Consider the following 21,086-nt stretch of genomic DNA (forward strand, 5'->3'; position numbering starts at 1 on the left):
AGACGGGGTTTCACCGTGTTAGCCGGGATGGTCTTGATCTCCTGACCTTGTGATCTGCCCGCCTCAGCCTCCCAAAGTGCTGGGATTACAGGCGTGAGCCACAGCACCCGGCCAAGACTGACTTTTTAAATAGAAAAATTCATAGTTCTTCCTATGAGACCCCACACAGAGAAATTTTAAATATGTTGGCCTTCTTAAAGGTGTTAAATATATGACATGCTTTAGGCTTCTTTTTTTGAAACAGAGTCTCACTCTGTCACTCATGCTGGAGTACAGTGGCATGATCTCAGCTCACTGCAACCTCCACCTCCCAGGCTCAAGCGATTCTCCTGCCTCAGCCTCCCAAGTAGCTGGGACTACAGGCATGCGCCACCATGTCCGGCTAATTTGTTTTGTATTTTTTGGTAGAGACAGGGTTTCACCATGTTGGCCAGGCTGGTCTCGAACTCCTGAGCTCAAGCAATCCTCCTTCCACTGCCTCTGAAAGTGCTGGGATTACAGGCGTGAGCCACTGTGCCCGGCCTAGCCTTCTTTTTGTAAAGAACTGGGCAGCACCACATGAGCTGATTTAGGGGAAATATAAATGGTTTCCATTTTTATCATTGCTAACATGAGAATTTGAGGATAATTTGTGATTTGTGTGCTTGAAAACTGTAATGGCAACATTCACAAAATCGTTATAAGTTTTTAAAGATGTGTGTATGGGCATGTGCTTTCTGGAAAACAGGGCACTGATAAAAGTAGTTTGAGAATCATGAAGAGTTAAGTTACCTCATTGGAGCAAAATACGAGGTAAAGTTAGTTTTCTCCTTTCCTCCCAAATTCCACTGTGCCCTCCAAAAAAGGTGGAGCAGATTACAAAGGACAGTTGGCTGTTTGGAAAAAGAAAAAAAAAGATGTTTAGCTGGTATTATCATTTAGCCTTTCTCAGTGAATACTAACCATACATGTATGACATAGATATAAAAATGAGATTTTTGTGCCTAAATGTTTCTAATTTACTTAGACAAAAATGTGAAGATTAAAAGATAATATGGCAAATTGGAGATTTAAACATCAAATTATTGATAGAATCAGTAGTTACTAAAAGAAGATCAAAGCCAGGAGCAGTGGCTCACACCTGTAATCCCAGCACTTTGGGAGACCAAGGCAGGAGGATTGCTTGAGCCCAGGAGTTTGAGAGCAGCCTGGACAATATAGTAAGACTCTAAAAAAATACAAAAATTAGCCAGGCGTGATGGCACATGTCTATAGTCCCAGCTACTTGGGAGACTCAGGTGGAGGATCACTTGAGCCTGGGAGGTCGAGGCTGTAGTTAGCTGAGATCATAGTGTCACTGCACACTAGCCTGGGAGACAAAGTGAGACCTTGTCTCAAAAATTAAAAAAAAAAAGAAGATCAAGAGCCAGGCATGGTGGCATATACCTATAGGCCTGTAGTCTCAGCTCCTCAGGAGGCTGAGACAGGAGGATCATTTGAGCTCAGGAGTTCAAGGCCAGACTAGTCAACATTGCAAGATCCCATCTCTCTCTCTCTCTCTTTTTTTTTTAATGTCACTAACCAATCGTACATGTGGACAAGATAGAAATAACAGATTAAAAAAAAAAGGTTAGAGTAAGATGAATTTTGATATAACAATTAGGAGTCAAAATACTGGATTCTAGTACCAGTTTAGCTTTGTGATTGTGGACTTGACATAAATTTTGTATCCCTAATTTGCTTACCTATAAGTCACCATTAATAATAATAATAATAATATTTTCAAAGGCAGCTATTCTTCTTCCTGCTGCTGTAACAAAATGTCTTAGACTGGGTAATTTATAAACAATAGAAATTTATTGCTCCCAGTTCTGGGGACTGGGAAATCCAAGATCAAGGCATTGGCAAATTCAGCATCCAGTGAAGGCTCTCTGCTTCATAGATGGCACCTTCTTGCTGTGTCCTTATGGGGTGGAAGGGACGAACAAGCTCCTACAGGCCTGTTTTATAAGGGCACTAATCCCATACTTGAGGGTGGAGCCCTTATGACCTAATCACCTCCCAAAGGCCCTGCCTCTTACTACCATCACGTTGGGGATTAGATTTCAACATGATTTTTAAGGGGACACTTATTCAGACTGTTGGAGCAGCTAACTCTTAAACAGCGCTTACTCTATGCCAGGCATTATTCTAGACACAAAGGTTAAATAACTTCCTTAAGGTCTCTTAGCTAGTGAGTGGCAGAGCTGATTTGAACGTAGGCAAAATGACTCCAGAGTTGGTGCCTTAACCATTTCACTATCAGATGATCTATAATTAACCTCTTTTCTCTGTACAGATTTTTTCATTTGAGCACCTTGGGAAATTAGCAGAGAGTTCCTGAAAAAGGTAAATGTGACCTGCTCCTTGACAGGAGCTAAGGCTTCAAATGGTCAGGAAGGTAAAATGCATTCCTGGCAAGGGAGATGGCTTGAAGAGATGGCATAAGGCATGATACAAGAATGTGCTTAGTATGTGATTCCTTTGGAATCCTCAGCTCCTAATGAACCACTGAGCCTCAGAGCAAAATATATTAGTGTTATAATATTGAAAAAAAACTAGACTATGGATAACCTCATTTAGTAGCTGAAGCTGGCCTCCTCTGTAGTCTTAAGACTCCCCATAGCAGGTCTCAGTACTTCCTTTTATGTATGTCACATATTCGTGTGTCCTCCATCCTCAGTTACAGGTCTGGCTCCTGGCCTGATTTGTACTGGCTCTTGGCCAGGCTCTCTGCTTTAATGTTTACAATCCACTGTTAATCTGTTATTTCTATCTTGTCCACATGTAGGATTGGTTAGTGACATTAAATACAAAATTTCCAGAAAAAAAATCATGAATATTTCAATTACATACTCCTGTAGCTCATTTTGGAGATAAATAGACCAGTTTGTTTGGAAGGATGATTTTTAAAATGTAGTGGTGGCAGGCCGGGCGGGTGGCTTACACTTGTAATTGCACCACTTTGAGAGGTCAGTGTGGGTGGGGGGAGCGGAGCAGATCACTTGAGGTCAGGAGTTTGAGACCAGCCTGGCCAACATGGTGAAACCTTGTCTCTAGTAAAAATACAAAAATTAGTTGGGCGTGGTGGCACGCACCTGTAATCCCATTTACCCAGGAGGCTGAGGCAAGAAAATCACTTGAACCCAGGAGGCAGAGGTTGGAGTGAACCCAGATGGTGCCACTGCACACCAGCCATGGCAACAGAATGAGACTCGGTCCCCACCCTGCCAAAAGTAGTGGTGGGAAATATGATTACAAGAGAGAGGCAGGGGCTAGATTGGAGACTCTTGAATACCATGCTAAAGAATTTAATCTGTTATTTTGACAGTAATTTCAGATTGCTGGAGGGTTTTTGTTTGTTTCTCTTTTGGGGGAGGGGGGTCTTTTCTTTTTAAAACAATGTTTAGAAAAATTAATCACAAAAGCAGCAATGTGTAGTTTAAACCAATTAGATACTTATTAGGCTGATTTAGATGTGAGTTGTTCAGTTTTATGAGGATTAGCAGGGTATCAGGATTAGGAAAAAAGGGATGGATGCAAGAGATATTTCAGAGGATTTAGTGACTAAGTGTTGGAGGAGAGGAGAGGGAGGAATAACTAAAATTTGAACAAAGTAACTAAATTCATCATAGGTCCATGAAGAGATAAGAAAGCCTAGAAGTAGGAAATTAATTTGGGGGGAAATATGAATTTTTGGTGAAGGAAGATAGAATATTCTACTTGAATTAGAAGACTGTTATTTAAGAGACATGAATATAGCTGGAGATGTAGATTCTGGAAGTCATATGCTGAAGTAATTGCTAAAACTGTGAGAATGGATGGGCTCTCCAGTGAATGACGTACAGAACGAGAGAGAGAGGGTAAGATCAAATCTTGTTATACAAACCCATTTAGAGAATAGCAGTAGGAGATATAACCAAATAAAGCAAAGAGAAGTGTGCCCACGAGGTGGAAGAGAGCCAAGAAAGAAATAGGTTTTAGAATCAAAGTGGTGTGGGAGTTTCAAGGAGTCATCAGCGTTAAATGCGGCACAGAGCTTGGGGAGAATGAAAATTGGAAAGCACCATTTGTTCTTATATATTACAGCCTACTACTTGTAAAGTGATTTTTGAAGGTACTTTTCTCTTAATTTTATCTTTCTTAATGTCCTCTTAAGTTTTATGATTGTAAAAAAGTTATACATGCTCATTATAGAAAATTTGAAAAATATGGGAAAGCACAGAGGAAAATTTGTGCTTTTTTGTATTTCAAAAAATTAATCTCGCTCCTAGAGGTCTACGATTAATAATTTGTTGCCTATGCTTTCAATATAATTTCAGTTTATGAATACAGGTATAGATTCTTCTATCCATCAATGAAAGTTTCCCCTTTTTCACTTACTTTTTTTTTTTGTTTTTGTTTTTTGAGATGGAGTCTACCTCTGTTGTCCAGGCTGGAGTGCAGTGGCGCCATCTTGGCTTACTGCAAACTCCACCTCTCAGGTTCAAGTGATTCTCCTACCTCAGCCTCCTGAATAGCTGGGATTACAGGGGCATGCCACCATGCCTAGCTAATTTTTGTATTTTCAGTAGAGGTGGGGTTTTGCCATGTTGGCCAGGCTGGTCTTGAACTCCTGGCCTCAGTGTGATCCTCCTGCCTCTGCCTCCCAAAGTACTGGGATTACAGGCATAAGCCACTGCACCTAGCCTGAACATTTTTTTCTTTAACATCAAATAATCTGTAATGCGATTTTTGATAGCTATTTAATATTATATAATATCGTGGTGTGTTTAACTTATCTCTTACTTTGGAATATTTAGACTTTTAATTCTGTTTTCGTTTTTGCTATTTAGTGGATTCTTTTTGTGATATGACATATTACAGATTGATAACCAGATTACTGTGATATTTCAAGTTTGCATCTCTTTCTGTGTATTTAGGAGTGTTTTAATGGGTTAGTGGAGTCAAGTAAATCAGACATCATTAGCTGGCTACCATTTAGTTTTATTTTTCCTAACAGATTTCACTACAATGTGGTAGGAATTATAGTAGTCAGTAACCTAGACTAAAAAGTAAGGAGTATACTTGCTTCATGTGTATGTGGGCACGAGGTCTGTAGTTTTTTCAAGGTAAAGGAATTGATTATTGGAAGGTCACTGGGACATATAAAAGGGCAGTTTTAGTGGACTGTTACAGGCGGAGACCAAATGTAAAAGTTTATGAGGTGAATTGATGAGGAAACAGGCAGTAGAAGTTATTCAACATCTGTCTTTTTAATCATCTAATTTGTGCAAAACTGAGTGGGAGTTTTTAAACTACTCTTTATAGCACTGCCGTAGGCTTTTTGCCTTATTTAGTATTTAGCACATGTGAGTCAATTATTCCTTCTCCTCAAAGATGGTAAACAGTATGATGGTAGGGACTGTTTTATTTTTTTGTTTAATTAGTTTTTGTTTTTGTAACAGCACTAACTACAGTGCTCTTCCCACAAGTATCAACAAATACCTGTTAAATAAGAAAACATGTAAGGGTTTGACAGTGAAAGAAAAGACCAAGCAAGATAACAGCACAAGGATATAACAGGATAAGTTACTACTGTGCTTTATTTTTAAGTAAGGAACACCTGATTTGGAAGAGTCAGAGAAAGGAGCCATCTGTGAATTAAACATGCCTACTTTGTGTCCTTATTATGGTAGGTGTTAGACATGCAAAATGCAGGAGATTCAGTCCCTACAGTCATACTGGAGAGGGAAAGGAAAGGAGATATGTTCCTAAGTAAAGATTAAATGGGTCAAGAACACAAGTGTAGAGAGAGGTTAGCTTTGGGATAGAGGAGGAAGTCTTTTTCTCTGAAGTTAAAGAAAAAACAAAAAGAAGATGACTTAAAATATTAAAAATTTTTGAGGTAGCAGGAAAGGATGTGTATTTTAAGTCAAAAGAAAGGAAGATATGAGTTTAGTGCAGTGTTTATCAAATTTTAATATGCAAATGAATTGCCTTAGGATCTTGTTAAAATACAGACTCTGATTTAGTTTGTCTAAACTGGGGCCTGAGCCTATATGTCGAATAAGCTCCTAGGTATTGCTGATGCTGGTGGTCTGTGAACCACTTTGTGAGAACAAGGCTTCCAGATTCTGTTAAACTAAGGGGCAATTAAAAATGAAAAATAGAACATTAGAGATTTTAAGAATGTGGGATTTAGAACAGTTAATATAACAAATTTGATAAGAAATTAGAAAAACTAAAATTATTAAATTGTACTAATGTGTTTGGTATGGGTTAATCCTAAAACTTGAGATTTTCCTTGGATGTTGGATTGTTTCTGAAAAGATTTAATTTTCTTTTTAAAATTATATTGTGATGCATGAAGAGTTTTAAAAACTTTTATTTTTTATGCTTGTGAAAATCATAAACAACACAAAAGCATACCTACTTTTAGTGTAAATGTTGCTTATGTCAGAGCTATGTAGAATGAACTGTTGGTAACAGGATATTTTACAGCAGAAAATGTAGAAGCTACTACCAGTATGTAAGTCTTTTGAGGCATTTGTTTTAGTCACCTTGCATGAATAGTGGGTAAACTAATTAAAATTTGGAGAGCAATAAGAATATTAATTGCTATTTTATTTTTCATGTGGAAATTGAATTTAAGAAAGAGTTTATAGGACAAAACTTGTTATTACCTTAACATGATTATGAGATATGTGTCTACAGATAAATGTTACAATGTTTATTAAGAGTAACAGTATTTAAAGCAAAGTAAGAAAGTGAGAATATCCATATCTTTTAGAAGAAATAAAGCGGTTAAAATGATTTAAAACAGGCTAAAGACATGGAAAATATTTTAATGGTACATAATAATAATATTAAAAATATATCCATTTTTGTGAACTCATCATTTCTGTGATTGTTAATATATCTTTAGACACATACAAACATGGAATTAGATAACATTTAAAATTTCAAAAATTTTAAATAAATTTAAACATAATTAACCTTAAAAGTATATTAAATAAGACAATGTATATATGATATTTATTGTTATCGTCTTAAAAAAGCTGTAACAGCTGGAGGCAGTGGCTTGTGCCTGGAATCCCAGCAATTTGTGAGGCTGAGGCTGGAGGATCACTTGAGGCCTGGGCAATATACGAGACCCTGTCTCTAAAACAAAAAAATGCAAGTAAATTAGCTGGGCTTGGTAGGGAGTGCTGTAGTCCCAGCTGCTTGGGAAGCTGAGGTAGAAGGATAGATAGAGCCCAGGAGTTCAGGTGTGCAGTGAGCTATGATCGTGCCACTGCACTCCAGCCTGGGTGACAAAGTGAGACCTCATCTCTAAAAAAAATAAAAACAATTAAAAATAATAATTAAAAAAGCAAAAGAAAATTGAAAAAAAGCTATACCAGTTCCCTTAATAATGGGCAAAGCATATCGATTACCTTGTATACATATTTCTATTTCCCTGTAACTTTTGTACCTAGGACAATGTCAGCTTTATATATTAAATACAACCTTACCCAAATAAACCAACTTTTGTTTCCTCTCAGACACAGAGAAAACCAAAAGTCATGTAACCAAAACTATCTTTTTTTTTTTTTTTTTTTTTTTTGAGATGGAGTCTTGCTCTGTCACCCAGGCTGGAGTGCAGTGATGCAATCTTGGCTCACTGCAACCTCCGCCTCCCAGGTTCAAGTGATTCTCCCACCTCAGCCTCCTGAGTAGCTGGGATTACAGGGGTGCACCACCACGCCTGGCTAATTTTTGTATTTTTAGTAGAGGCGAGGTTTCACAGTGTGGGTCAAGTTAGTCTCGAACTCCTGACTTTGTGAACCGCCCATCTCGGCCTCCCAAAGTGCTGGGATTAACAGGTGTGAGCCACTGCGCCTGACTTTCAGATTCTTTTTAAGCGGCAAAAATAAGCATGTGTGTTAACATCATCCCAAAGTATATATATATCCTTTAACCCAGCAGTCCCTAGTCCTTTTGGAACCAGGGACCAGTTTCATGGAAGGTAATTTTTCCATAGACTGGGGGTGTGGGGGATGGTTTCTGGATGAAACTGTTCCACCTCAAATCATCAGACATTAGATTCTTAGAAGGAGTGTGCAACCTAGATTCCTTGCATATGCAGTTCACAATAGGGTTTGTGCTCCTATGAGAATCTAATACCACCGCTGATCTGACAGGAGGCAGAGCTCAGGCAATAATCCCAATGATGGGGAGCTGCTGTAAATATATTTGAAGCTTTGCTCCCTTGCCCGCCGCTCACCTCCTGCTGTGTGGCTGGGTTCCTAACAGGCCAGGACCAGTAGCAGTCCATGGCCCAGGAGTTGGGAAACCCTGCTTTAACCTATTCATTGGTTATTCTATGATGTATAAATATAAGACACAAGGGTAAATTATAAAAACAAGTTTGATGATCAGTGATTTGCATTTTTGTCTTAATTAGAAATTGTTCAGGATCTAAAGAGTTTTCATTAATTCAATTTTAGTCTAAAATCTTAAAGTTAGGTAAGGGTCTGAAAATTACAATAGAAGCTGATATATTAAGCATTATAAGATTTACGGCATTATAAGAATTGACCTCTTTTTATAAAGGTATTGTCTTGTAAAACTTAGTTGAACACATGATTTTACAATTTCATATTTTGAAAGTAGTGATGTTAATGTGTACAATCTGTGAAACCATTAGAGGAAATTTAAGAAATTTAAGTTAATTAGGTTTTTCTGAGAAAAACCTATGATAACAGCTTGCACAACTATATCATACTAATATTATTCTTACATGGTGGTAAAATCTAGACAAATAACTGTTTTTAAGCAAGTATAATTTGTCCAAAGAGCTATCTTAATTAGACTTATTATGTGAACTTTTTTGTTGTTATTAGAGACAGAGCCTTGCTCTGTTGCCCAGGCTGGAGCGTAGTGGCATAATCATAGCTCACTACAACCTCAAACTCCTGGATTTGAGCGATCCTCCTACCTCAGCCTCCCGAGTAGCTAGGACTACAGGCTGGGGCCAACACACCCAGCTAATTTTTTAATTTTTCATAGAGACAAGATCTTGCTCTGTTGCCTGTTGCCTAGGCTGGTGTTGAACTGCTGGCCTCAAATGATCCTTCTTCCTTGGCCTTCCAAAGTGCTGGGATTACAGGCATGAGCCACCACTCCTGGCCCAACTTTTTCTAGACAATTATATACCAGATACTACAGATACTAAAACTTTCAAGTTTATTAAAATTTTTTTTTTTTCTTGTTCTTTAACCAAGTGACTAAGGTATTTAAACTCAAAACTAACCTGTGTTGGCCGGACGCGGTGGCTGGCGCCTGTAATCCCAGCACTTTGGGAAGCCCAGGTGGGCAGATCACAAGGTCAGGAGATCGAGACCATCCTGGCTAACATGGTGAAACCCCATCTCTACTAAAAATACAAAAAATTAGCCGGGCGTGGTGGCGGGCGCCTGTAGTCCTAGCTCCTCAGGAGGCTGAGGCAGAAGAATGGCGTGAACCCAGGGGGCAAGCTTGCAGTGAACCGAGATCGTGTCACTGCACTCCAGTCTGGGCGACAGAGTGAGACTCTGTCTCAAAAAAAAAAAAAGAAAGAAAAAAAAAATATTGTTGCCAAAATGTAAATTGAGGTGAAAACACAGTTTAGTTTTAGCCTGCCACCACACCCGGCTAATTTTTTGTATTTTTAGTAGAGATGGGGTTTCACCATGTTGGCCAGGATGGTCTTGATCTCCTGACCTCGTGATCTGCCCACCTCGGCCTCCCAAAGTAATAGGATTACAAGCGTGAACCACTGTGCCCGGCCATAACATTTTTTTTTCTTAAAGAGACAATATATTTAAAATACATAAAAAGTAAAAGAAACTACCATCAGAGTGAACAGGCAACCTACAGAATGGGAGAAAATTTTTGCAATCTACTCATCTGACAAAGGGCTACTATCCAGAATCTACAAAGAACTCAAACAAATTTACAAGAAAAAAACAAACAACCCCATCAACAATTGGGCAAAGGATATGAACAGACACTTCTCAAAAGAAGACATTTATGCAGCCAAAAGACACATGAAAAAATATTCTCATCACTGGCCATCAGAGAAATGCAAATCAAAACCACAATGAGATACCATCTCACACCAGTTAGAATGGTGATCATTAAAAAGTCAGGAAACAACAGGTGCTGGAGAGGATGTGGAGAAATAGGAACACTTTTACGCTGTTGGTGGGACTGTAAACTGGTTTAACCATTGTGGAAGACAGTGTGGCGATTCCTCAGGGATCTAGAACTAGAAATACCATTTGACCCAGCCATCCCATTACTGGGTATATACCAAAAGGATTATAAATCATGCTGCTATAAAGACACATGCACACGTTTGTTTATTGTGGCACTATTCACAATAGCAAAGACCTGGAACCAACCCAAATGTCCAACAATGATAGACTGGATTAAGAAAATGTGGCACATATACACCATGGAATACTATGCAGCCATAAAAAATGATGAGTTCATGTCCTTTGTAGGGACATGGATGAAGCTGGAAACCATCATTCTCAGCAAACTATCGCAAGGACAAAAAACCAAACATCACGTGTTCTCACTCATAGGTGGGAATTGAACAATGAGAACACTTGGACACAGAAAGGGAAACATCACACACTGGGGCCTATGATGGGGTTGGGGGAAGTGGGGAGGGATAGCATTAGGAGATATACCTAATGTAAATGATGAGTTAATGGGTTCAGCACACCAACATGGCACATGTATACATATGTAACAAACCTGCACATTGTGCACATGTACCCTAGAACTTAAAGTGTTAAAAGAAAAAAACCTTAAAAACTTTTGAGTATTATTTAGTCCAATATAAGCACTTAACATATTAATATGATGTTTATGAGCCAATTGAAACAGGAGCTGATTTTATCCTGATTTATTAATACTGCCCATAGGGTAGACAGTATATATCAATTTGTGTGCTCAAAAAATATTTCATTCTCATGAAATGACAAATTTTTCTCTTTTTTATAACATAGATAATCTAATTTTGATTAACCAGCAGAATTTAAGATGGAAGCAGGTACCAAACTATTAAGAATGTTGATCAGTTAAAGAAACAAAAACATATATTCCTTGTAGCAGAAGTATTATTGTTGAGTGGTAGTTTCAAATATGTTTTCACAAATTCTTTGAGATTCTTCCTTTGAAGAGTTGGAGTCTAATTCCCCTCTGAGTGTGTTTGGATTTAATGTAGCTCATTTCTAACAAGTAAAGTAGAAGTAATAGTGTGTGATTTCAGAAACTAGGTCATAAAAAGGCACTGCAGCTTCCATGTCAGTTGCTCTTGCTCACTTGACTTGCTCTGAAGGAAGCCAGCTGCCATGTCTTGAGTAGCCCCTTGGGAGGCCCAAATGGCAAGGAACAGAGGCTTCCTGACAGTAACCACGTGAGTGAACTTCAGTGATTTTCAAGTATCAGTCAAGCCTTCAGTTGACAACAGCCTAGCTAACATTTTGATTGCAGCCTTAGAGTAACCTGAATCATCCAGCTAAGCCACTTAGCCAGAATCATCTGGCTAATCTGCTTCCAAATTCCTGTTCCACTGAAAAAGAGATAACAAGTGTTTGTTGTTTTAACCTACTGTTTAGCGATAACACATTAAATAGCAATATGTAAAGATAATTGTAATTCCCAAAAATTTGATAAGGCACTTTTAATGTTTTCACCATCCGTTCTTTAGCTTTAAGAGTTCTGAAGTAATGTTAATTTGCAGTTATTCAGTTATTTGTAGAAATCAAAGAAAACTGATCATTGAATGTTATGAATTTTGTTTCCTTTCTTCTGTGGTATAGAATTCCATTTTTGTAGATAGTGACAGGTAGGGTCCATAATAAGCAAACATGAAAAAGCCTTGAGTTTTGGATGGAGAAGAGTAAAGGAGCAGCCTATATCAGTACATTAAAAAAAAAGATGTGTTAGTCCATTCTCATACTGCTATAAAGAATCAGCATTTTGTTCAAAACCAACAAGTCTCTAGGAAGTTCCAGGCTTTTCCACATCTTCCTGTTTTCTTCTGAGCCCTCCAGACTGTTCTAGCCTCTGCCTGTTACCCAGTTCCAAAGTCACTTCCACATTTTCAAGTGTCTTTATAGCAGTACCTCACTACCTCAGTACCAATAAACTATAATAGTCCGTTCTTACACTGCTATAAAGAACTGCCCAAGACTGGGTAATTTATAAAGAAAAGAGATTTAATTGACTCACAGTTTTGCATGGCTGGGGAGGCCTCAGGAAACTTACAATCATAGTGGAAGGAGAAGAGGCACATCTTACATGGCAGCAGGTGAAAGAGAGCGAATATGTGAAGTAGAAACTGTCAGACATTTGTAAGACCATCAGGCCTCATGAGAATTCACTATCATGAGAACAGCATGGGGGACACGGTCCCCATGATCCAGTCACCTCCCACCAAGTCTCTCCCTTGACATGTGGGGATTATGAGGATTACAATTCAAGACGAGATTTGGGTGGGGACACAAAGTTTAACCATATCATAAACATAAATGAAAAGACAATAAGGAAAGCAGATTCTAGATTCCCTACCAGGTGCCACCTGACTATACTGTCATCCAGCAGAAATCACCAAATAGACCGTAAAATCAAAACCCAGTTTCACCCACTGCTGCCATCTGTGTGAACACAATTGTCCATGTGCTCAATCAGAATCAACCTTTGTCAAAAATACAGTTGCACACATATCTTTGTGTATTATATTGTGGCACAGGAGCCACATTGCTCAGTCACTTATATGAGGAAAGTTTAACTGAGAACTCAAGACTCTAGGTCTCAGAAAGGATGCACTTTCAGGCCACGTGTTTAACTCTCCTGTTTGGACTCAGAGGGACAATATATTAGTGAAACCTACAGAAATAAATGTCAAACAAAGAATCAGAGACATTTAGTTGGTTATTTCACACACTAGTTATTTTGCATGCAGTTTGCAATATTTTTTCCTCTCTTTGATCAGTCCTGGTTCTTCCTTGATTCAGCTGATTACGTTACTTTTAACATATATGAAAACAAACTGCACACAAAATAACTAAATAGTCTATATTTTGTTTGCACATTTTATGGGTGTGGTTAGCTGACAGCTACAGAGAGTTCAGTGTGGGTATTCTACCTTTGTGTAGGCAGTTTACAGATATTTTTAAAAAAACACTTTGGGTTTTTTTCTTTTGTTTTTGAGATGGGGTCTTGCTATGTTGCCCAGGTTGGTCTTGAACTCGGGCTCAAGTGACCCTCCCACCTCAGCCTCCCAAAATGCTGGGATTACAGGTGTGAGCCACTACACCCAGCTGAGGCTTTTTTTTTTTTTTTTTTTTTTTTTTGAGACAAACTCTCACTCTGTCTTCCAAGCTAGAGTGCTGTGGCACAGTTATGGCTCACTGCAGCCTCGACCTCCCAGGCTCAAGCGATCCTCCCACCTCAGCCTTCTAAGTTACTGGGACTACCAGAATGCAACACCAGGCCTGATTAATTTTTTATTTTTTGTAGAGATGGGGTCTTGCCATGTTGCCCAGGCTGGTCTCAAACTCCTCAGCTCAAATAATCCTCCCACCTCCACCTCTCAAAGTGCTGAGATTAAAAGCATGAGCCACTGCACTCAGCCTTAGTTTTTTGTTTTTGTTTTTTTTTTTAATTTTAGCTGTGTAGCATATGTGACAGTCTTTCTAAAGTCTGCCAGTCTCCTTCTGTCAGCACTGCTACCTTAAGCCATGTAGGTACCATTTCCCTCATTGGAATTTTTTCCTTATCAATCTGAGAAAAGCCTGGGGAGCAATCTGAATGTTCCATCAAAGGAGAGTGGCACATCTAGTCAATGGAATATTAGGCAGCCATTAAAGATAATTTATGTCTTTGGACTCAATAGTTCCATTTTTAGGACTTTTATACTATAGGAATATAGTACACAAAGATACGTGTGTAACAATGTTCACTGCAAGATTGTTTGTAATAGTGAAAAATTGTGGCGAAGAAAATGTCCATCAGTAAGGAACTATGAGTCTAAAATAAACAGATATGTATGGTCTTACATGGAAGGATGTCTACATATTTACTCTGTGCCAGAGTATCATGTGATTTATTTATTTTTTTAAAAAGTAGCTTATTGAAGAATGTTTACATATAGAAAAAGACCTGTTAACAGGATTTATCAGTAGGATTCCAGTGAGAGGGGTCCCAAAGAATAATTTAAGTTTATATCTTATTTCTATAGTTTGCATTTTTTAAATTTAATTTTTCTTTTGATAACTTTGGTATTTTTTATATTTTTTACAATAAGCAATTATTATTTTTGTAATTAAAGTTTATAGCCAGGCATGGTGGTGTGATCCTATAGTCCCAGATACTTCGGTAGCTGAAGTGGCGAAACACTTGAGCCCATGAGTTCTAGGCCAGCCAAGAGAACATAGTGAGACCCTGCCTCTTAAAAAACAAACAAACAAACAAACAAAAAAACACCAAAAGGTATAGCACTTGTAAGGGGTTTTAACAGCATGGGAAGTACTTTTATTATAATGTACAGTGCAAAAATCAGGATATAAAGTTTACATATAGTATCACAGCTATTTTTTCTGAAGTGTACATAGGAAAATAATTTGAAAGACAAATACAGTGATGTTTACAGAAGGTAACTGTGGTTAATGGGAATAAACTTGTTTAATGCCCACCATTAAGGGGCAAGGGTGGAGTCCGGATGAAACCAGAAAGAACTGGTAAAAGGTGAAAGGTTCAAAAACTGGAGATCAAGATAAAGTTTAGTACAAGTTCAGTAAAGCCAGGAGTATAGGTGATTTCTGAGAGAATTAGTTATTAGAAGGTCTTTTTCTGGTAATTTTTTGCTACCAAAATAGAATTAAAACTATTTTTGAGATGCTTTAATACTCCCTGCCAAAAGCTGCAATAAGATGCATTAGGTCAGAGGATTAAACAAGAGTAAATTTTTGTAATCTTTTTTTTTTTTTTGAGATGGAGTCTCCCTCTGTCTCCCAGGCTGGAGTACAGTGGCGCGATCCTGGCTCACTGTAAGCTCTGCCTCCTGGGTTCACGCCATTCTCCTGCCTCAGCCTCCCGAGTAGCTGGGACTACAGGCACCTGCCACCACACCCAGCTAATTTTTGTATTTTTAGTAGAGACGGGTTTTCACCGTGTTAGCCAGGATGGTCTCGATCTCCTGACCTCGTGATCTGCCTGCCTGGGCCTCCCAAAGTGCTGGGATTACAGGCGTGAGCCACCGTGCCCGGCCTAATTTTTGCAATCTTTTTATGAAAAATATGCAGGGATTCAAATAGAAAGACTAAGAGATAATAGGCTGTGTGTAGTGGCTCACTCCTGTAATCTCAGCACTTTGAGAGGCCAAGGTGGGTAGATCACTTGAGCCTGACAGTTCGAGATCAGCCTGGGCAACATGGCAAAAAATAAAAAAATAAAGTAAAATAAAATAAAGATAAATAAAAATAAAATTAGCTGGGTGTGGTGGCACGTGCCTGTAGTCCCAGCTACTTGGGAGGCTGAGGTGGGAAGATCACCTTAGATGGGGAAGGTCGGCTGCAGTGAGCCATGATCATGCCACTGCATTCCAGCCTGAGCAACAGAGTGAGACCCTGTCTCAAAACAAAAACAAAAACAAAAAAAGATTGAAACAGTAAATAACACTATGTAAATTTCCAACCATTGTTAATATTGAATGTGAAACTTGCTTTTTATAATGTTTTAATTTACTATAACTCCAAGGAATTAAATACATTTTTAGGTATTAACTGCAAAGATTGAAAATTCAGTTCCATGTTCCTGAGAGTCATCAATCAGGTGCTTTAAATAGACTGCTTCACATTTTGTAACGTTAACTTATAACTCTTTCAAAATTTATGAATTCTATTTTCTTTTACTCTAAACCACTTTTTCTTCATTCATTGTTTCGTCCCATCAAAACTTACCCTAATGAAAATCATTTATTTTTAAGAGAGACCTAAACGGGACTTTCATGTTAATTGGTATGTCCTATAGTCTGCTTTCAGATGCACAGTCTTCTATAGCAAAACTTAATCTCTGCCTGACTGCTGGAGATTTCTGAAAATGCCGCATTCACATACGCACACACCACCACCCTCATCAACATTACCACCTCCACCAGTTGTATGTATCTGGCCTATATACTAATATCTGTTTGCTAAACAGAAATTAATCACAAAGTAAATCTAACATAAAATGTATTCCATACTGTAGAATTATTTCTGGATTACTCACTATGTTAGCTGTATTGATACATCATCTTTTAATATATCTAATCAGAAGTTGACTATAATTGGTTTTGTTTTTATTCCATTATATCCTTTTGATACTGACTACTGTATAATCAATCATGGACGTTAACTGGGTTTTGAGACAGTAAAGTCAATCCTTTTTTATTCCGGCATTCTTCTGTTTTTTTTGAGGCAGAGTCTCACTCTGTTGCCCAGCCTGGAGTGCAGTGGCATGATCTCGGCTCACCGCAACCTCCATCTCCTGGGTTCAAGCAGTTCTCCTGCCTCAGCCTCTGTCTCAGCCTCCCGAGTAGCTAGGACTACAGGTGTGGGCTACCATGCCTGGCTAATTTTTGTATTTTTACTATGGATGGAGTTTCACCATGTTAGCCAGGCTGGTCTTGAACTCTTGACCTCAAGTGACCCACCCACCTTGGCCTCTCAAAGTGCTGGGATTACAGGCGTGAGCCATCATGCCCAGCCAAGGGCATTCTTTTTTTTGAGACAGGGTCTCAGTCAGTCACTCAGGCTGGAGTGCAGTGGCACAATGTCAGCTCACTGCAGCCTCTACCTTTCAGGTTCAAGTAATCCTCCTACCTCAGCCTCCCGATTAGTTGGGACCACAGGCACATGCCACCATGCCTGGCTAATTTTTGTATTTTTTGTAGAGATGGGATTTCACTATGTTGCCAAGGCTGATCTTGAATTCCTGGGCCCAAGTGATCCACCTGCCTCCACCTTCCAAAGTGCTGTGATTACAGGTGTGAGCTACTGCACGTGGCCTCATCTGGGCATTCTTAATTTTGTTACTTATCATTTCTGGGTTAGTTTTTGAAGGAGGTAATAGGTTTTTCACAAAATTTGATAATAAATAACATGTGTACCTGAGGCATAATAGACATATCTTTAATTTTATTTTGCCATTTGATACTTGGCAAAGTTTACAAAGAAACATACTGACAAGGTTTATAGTTCACCACATCTAGATTTGATTGTGTCTATGAGCTCCAAATAAATATATAGGAAGCATAATTTACTGTCAATTCATTCAGTTTTTTTAATGTTTTATAGTCATGTTGAATGTGAAGTGATCCGGGACAACTGAGGTCATCATTGGTGAAGAATTTTGAACACTTGAATTATGCTCTCATTTAGTTCTTTAACTGATTATGTGTAACTTCAAAATTGTATCTGGCACCTTTGTTCTTTAACTATCATATGGGGTTTATGAGAAACGACTTGGAAACTATGAAGTACTAGACATATATAAAGTATTATTTACTGGTTTTAACTAAGAGACCTAGTGTAAGAAAATACCCTAAGGGAACTATGACATAGGTTGCCATGTTATTTACATTGACATTTAGGCTGCAGAATATGGATAATAAATTTGCCTCAGTAAGAACAGTGTAGTAGAATGCTTGCTTGTTCAGTGACCTTTAACTGGCACTTATTGTCTAGTACTCAAACAAAGATAGCATAGTTTGAGGGGTTATGCTGCTCAGTCAGATCATCCTTTTTGTCATTTGTATTCTCTCCTTCCTTGTTGCCAGAGTCTGCTGTAGGATGATAAGGAACAGTAAAGGGTTGGGGTGAAGTAGTAAGAAAAAAAATTAGCATTTCTGTTCTGGAATGAAAAGTACTGTTGGTGTACCATACTAAATATGGATGTTTATCTGTATCATTATATATTTGATAAATTAAAATTTATTCTATCCCGAATTTCATAATTGGATCTAAGTTATTTTGTCATATTTATTACCAGGAAGAATTAACACAAATTTGCTAATTTATGATTCTGTTCTTATAGTTTTCAACATATGATTTCATCCCATCTGCAAAATTAAAGCCTTCTCAAGGAATGCCAGTCAATGATGATTTATGTTTTAGCAGAAAAAGAGTATCAAGAAACTTATTTCAGAATAGTCGGGATTTTAACCCAGATTCTCTTCCTTTATGTGCTGCTGGTAAGTACAAGTTGCTGATGATGGTCATGTTGAGCTAAGAGACTTCTCTTAACTTCATAGTGCATTCAGTGACTCATAGGACTTTAGTAGGCAGTTCAGATTCAGTGTTATTTATTGAAGAACTGATAAGAGTGGACACTTAGACATTATTATCTCATAAAACCCTGGAGGGTTTCTCATTGAAATTGTTAAGTATTAATATAGGGCAATATTTGCTTAATACATCACCCATATTTATTAAGGTGCTTTTCTAAGTCCTGGAGGTCTGCCTAATAGAGCTTGCATTCTACTTAGGAACGAGAACAGACATTAAATAAATACAAGATGTAGTAAGTTAGCTGGTGATAAATGCTATGAAGGAAAACAAAGCAGAAAGAAGGCCATATTCAGGAAAGAATATTTGAAGCAAACCACTATATATCAGAAGAAGAGAATAAATAGTTTCAGGAAGAGGGGACAGTCAGCACAGAGTAACTAAGAGAGAAGTGTATGGGGAACATGTTTGAGAAATACCAAAGAGACCAGTATGTCTGGAATGAAATAAGAAAGGGGAAAATAAGTAGAAAATTAAAGACATAATAGGGGTCCTTACTTAAGGGCTAGTGGGCTTATAAGTGAACTTTACTTTTTACTCTGAATGAGGAGCATTTTGAAGAAAGAATTGACATCACTTACCTTGTTTCCAGGCTCGTTTTGGATTTTATTTTTAAAATAGATGAAAGGAAAGTGTATTAGTCTGTTTTCACACTGCCATAAAGACATACCTGAGACTGGGTAATTTATGAAGAAAAGAGGTTTAATTGGCTCATGGTCCTATGGGCTGTACAGTCTTCTGTTTCTGGGGAAACCTCAAGAAATTTACAATCATGGCGTAAGGCGAAGGGGAAACAAGCACATCTTACATGGTGGGAACAAGAGGAAGAGAGTGAAGAGGAAGTACGACACACTTTTAACGACCAGATCTTGTGAGAACTCTGTCATGAGAACAGCTCCAAAAGGAGAAATCTGCCACATGATCCAGTCACCTCCCACCAGGCCCCACCTACCTGCAACATTGGGGATTACCAATTCAACATGAGATTTGGGTGGGGACACAAAGCCAAACTGTATCAGAGAGCAAGGTCAAAAACAGAAAGACTGATTAAGAATCTGTTATAGTAATCGTGGCTAGAGTTGATGGAGGCTTTAACCAGGATAGCAAGAATGTGGTAAGAAGTGATTGGATTCTGGCGTGGTGCGGTGGCTCACGCCTGTAATCCCAGCACTTTGGGGGCCCAAGCAGGCAGATCACGCGGTCAAGAGACCGAGACCATCCTTGCCAACATGGTGAAACCCCGTCTCTACTAAAAATACAAAAATTAGCTGGATGTGTTGGTGCATGCCTGTAATCCTAGCTACTCGAGAGGCTGAGGCAGGAGAATCTCTTCAACCCGGGAGGCAGAGGTTGCAGTGAGTCAAGATTGCACCACTGCACTCCAGCCTGGCAACAGAGCGAGACTCCATCTCAAAAAAAAAAAAAAAAAAAAAGGTGATTGGATTCTATGTCAGAGATAAAGTTGATAAGTTGATATAGTTTGCTGGTAGATTGGGTATAGAATGTGAGAAAGAAGTGTCAATAATGCTGTAAGGATTTTTGGCCAGAGCAACTGAGAACATGGACTAAGTGTTACAAAAGTAAATACTTAGATGAACTTTAGAGGAAATGCTCATTGTCATTGACCATAACATTTAGAAGAAAAAGGAGAGCATAGGAAGAAACTGCCTTTGTGGATATTCTTCAACATACCCATCTTTATAAATGACCATATCATTTAGAAAGAGGTTGAGGCCAGGCGCTGTGCCTCATGCTGAGATCACACCACTACACTCCAGGCTGGGCTACAACAGTGAAACTCCGTCTCAAAAAAAAAAAAAAAAAAAAGGAAAAGGTTGAGGAGGTTGAGCTTGAGTTCTAAATGATTGTTTAGGATTTCAAGATATAGCACCCAGGTAATTAGAAAAATTGTAGTGTGTTGACAAAGTGATACCTATTAGAAGGGAAAATGGTTTCAAAGGTAAAGATTTGACTATGTTATAGATGTTAAAATGTATTTAACATCTAAATGATAACAGTTTTCAAAATTTGTTGGGTTTGAGTTCAGATATATTATTCAGTAAACATTGTTCCCTAGAAGAATTTATAGACCTTTGAGCGGTGAAATTCTATAGTATTTTCATACAAAAATGAAGTGGCATAATGACTGCATAGTTTAATTTATTTTATTGTTTAATAGAGAAGGAGAAATGCAAGAATATGTCCAGTTATGTTTGTAGCAGTTTTGATTTTGATTTTGATTTCTCTGTACCATTGAAAAGCTCGTTTCCTAATTGTACAGATTTTAAACAACTGGAAAATAAGACAATATGTAAGCTAATGCTTGATTGGATGATACGAATTACAAATAACGTAAGGATTCAAGAAAGGCAAACATAGGTATTGAAGTGGTTTCAGAAAACTGCAGGAAAGAGATTGAGCTTGACTTTAAAGGAGGGAGAGGCTGGGCGCTGTGGCTCACGCCTGTAATCCCAGCACTTTGGGAGGCCAAGGCAGCCAGATCACCTGAGATCAGGAGTTCAAGACCAGCCTTAAATAGCTGAGGCAGGAAGATCACCTGAGCTCAGGGAGGTCGAGGCTGCAGTGAGCCAAGTTTGCGCCGCTGCATTCCAGCCTGGGCAATAAGAGTGAGACCCTGTCTTAAAAAAAGGAAAAGAAAACAAAAAGACATCCAGGATATGAAAGATAAAGAGGCTTGATATGATAGGGAGAGAATTT

The 21,086-nt window shown here is 38.4% G+C and overlaps 1 protein-coding gene across 7 annotated transcripts in view; it reads left to right on the forward strand.

Moving 5' to 3' along the window:
• Positions 1-21,086, forward strand: part of TOGARAM1 (TOG array regulator of axonemal microtubules 1) — a 116,431-nt gene that overhangs the window by 15,190 nt on the left and 80,155 nt on the right. For all 7 annotated transcript variants that reach the window (XM_054530066.2, XM_063715570.1, XM_054530068.2 and 4 more), the window contains exon 2: positions 18,118-18,274. In XM_054530066.2, coding sequence (XP_054386041.1) covers positions 18,118-18,274 — 157 coding nt within the window. The remainder of the gene's footprint in view (positions 1-18,117; positions 18,275-21,086) is intronic.

Source organism: Pongo abelii, chromosome 15 (genome assembly GCF_028885655.2).
Source record: "Pongo abelii isolate AG06213 chromosome 15, NHGRI_mPonAbe1-v2.0_pri, whole genome shotgun sequence".
Taxonomy (NCBI): Eukaryota; Metazoa; Chordata; class Mammalia; order Primates; family Hominidae; genus Pongo; species Pongo abelii.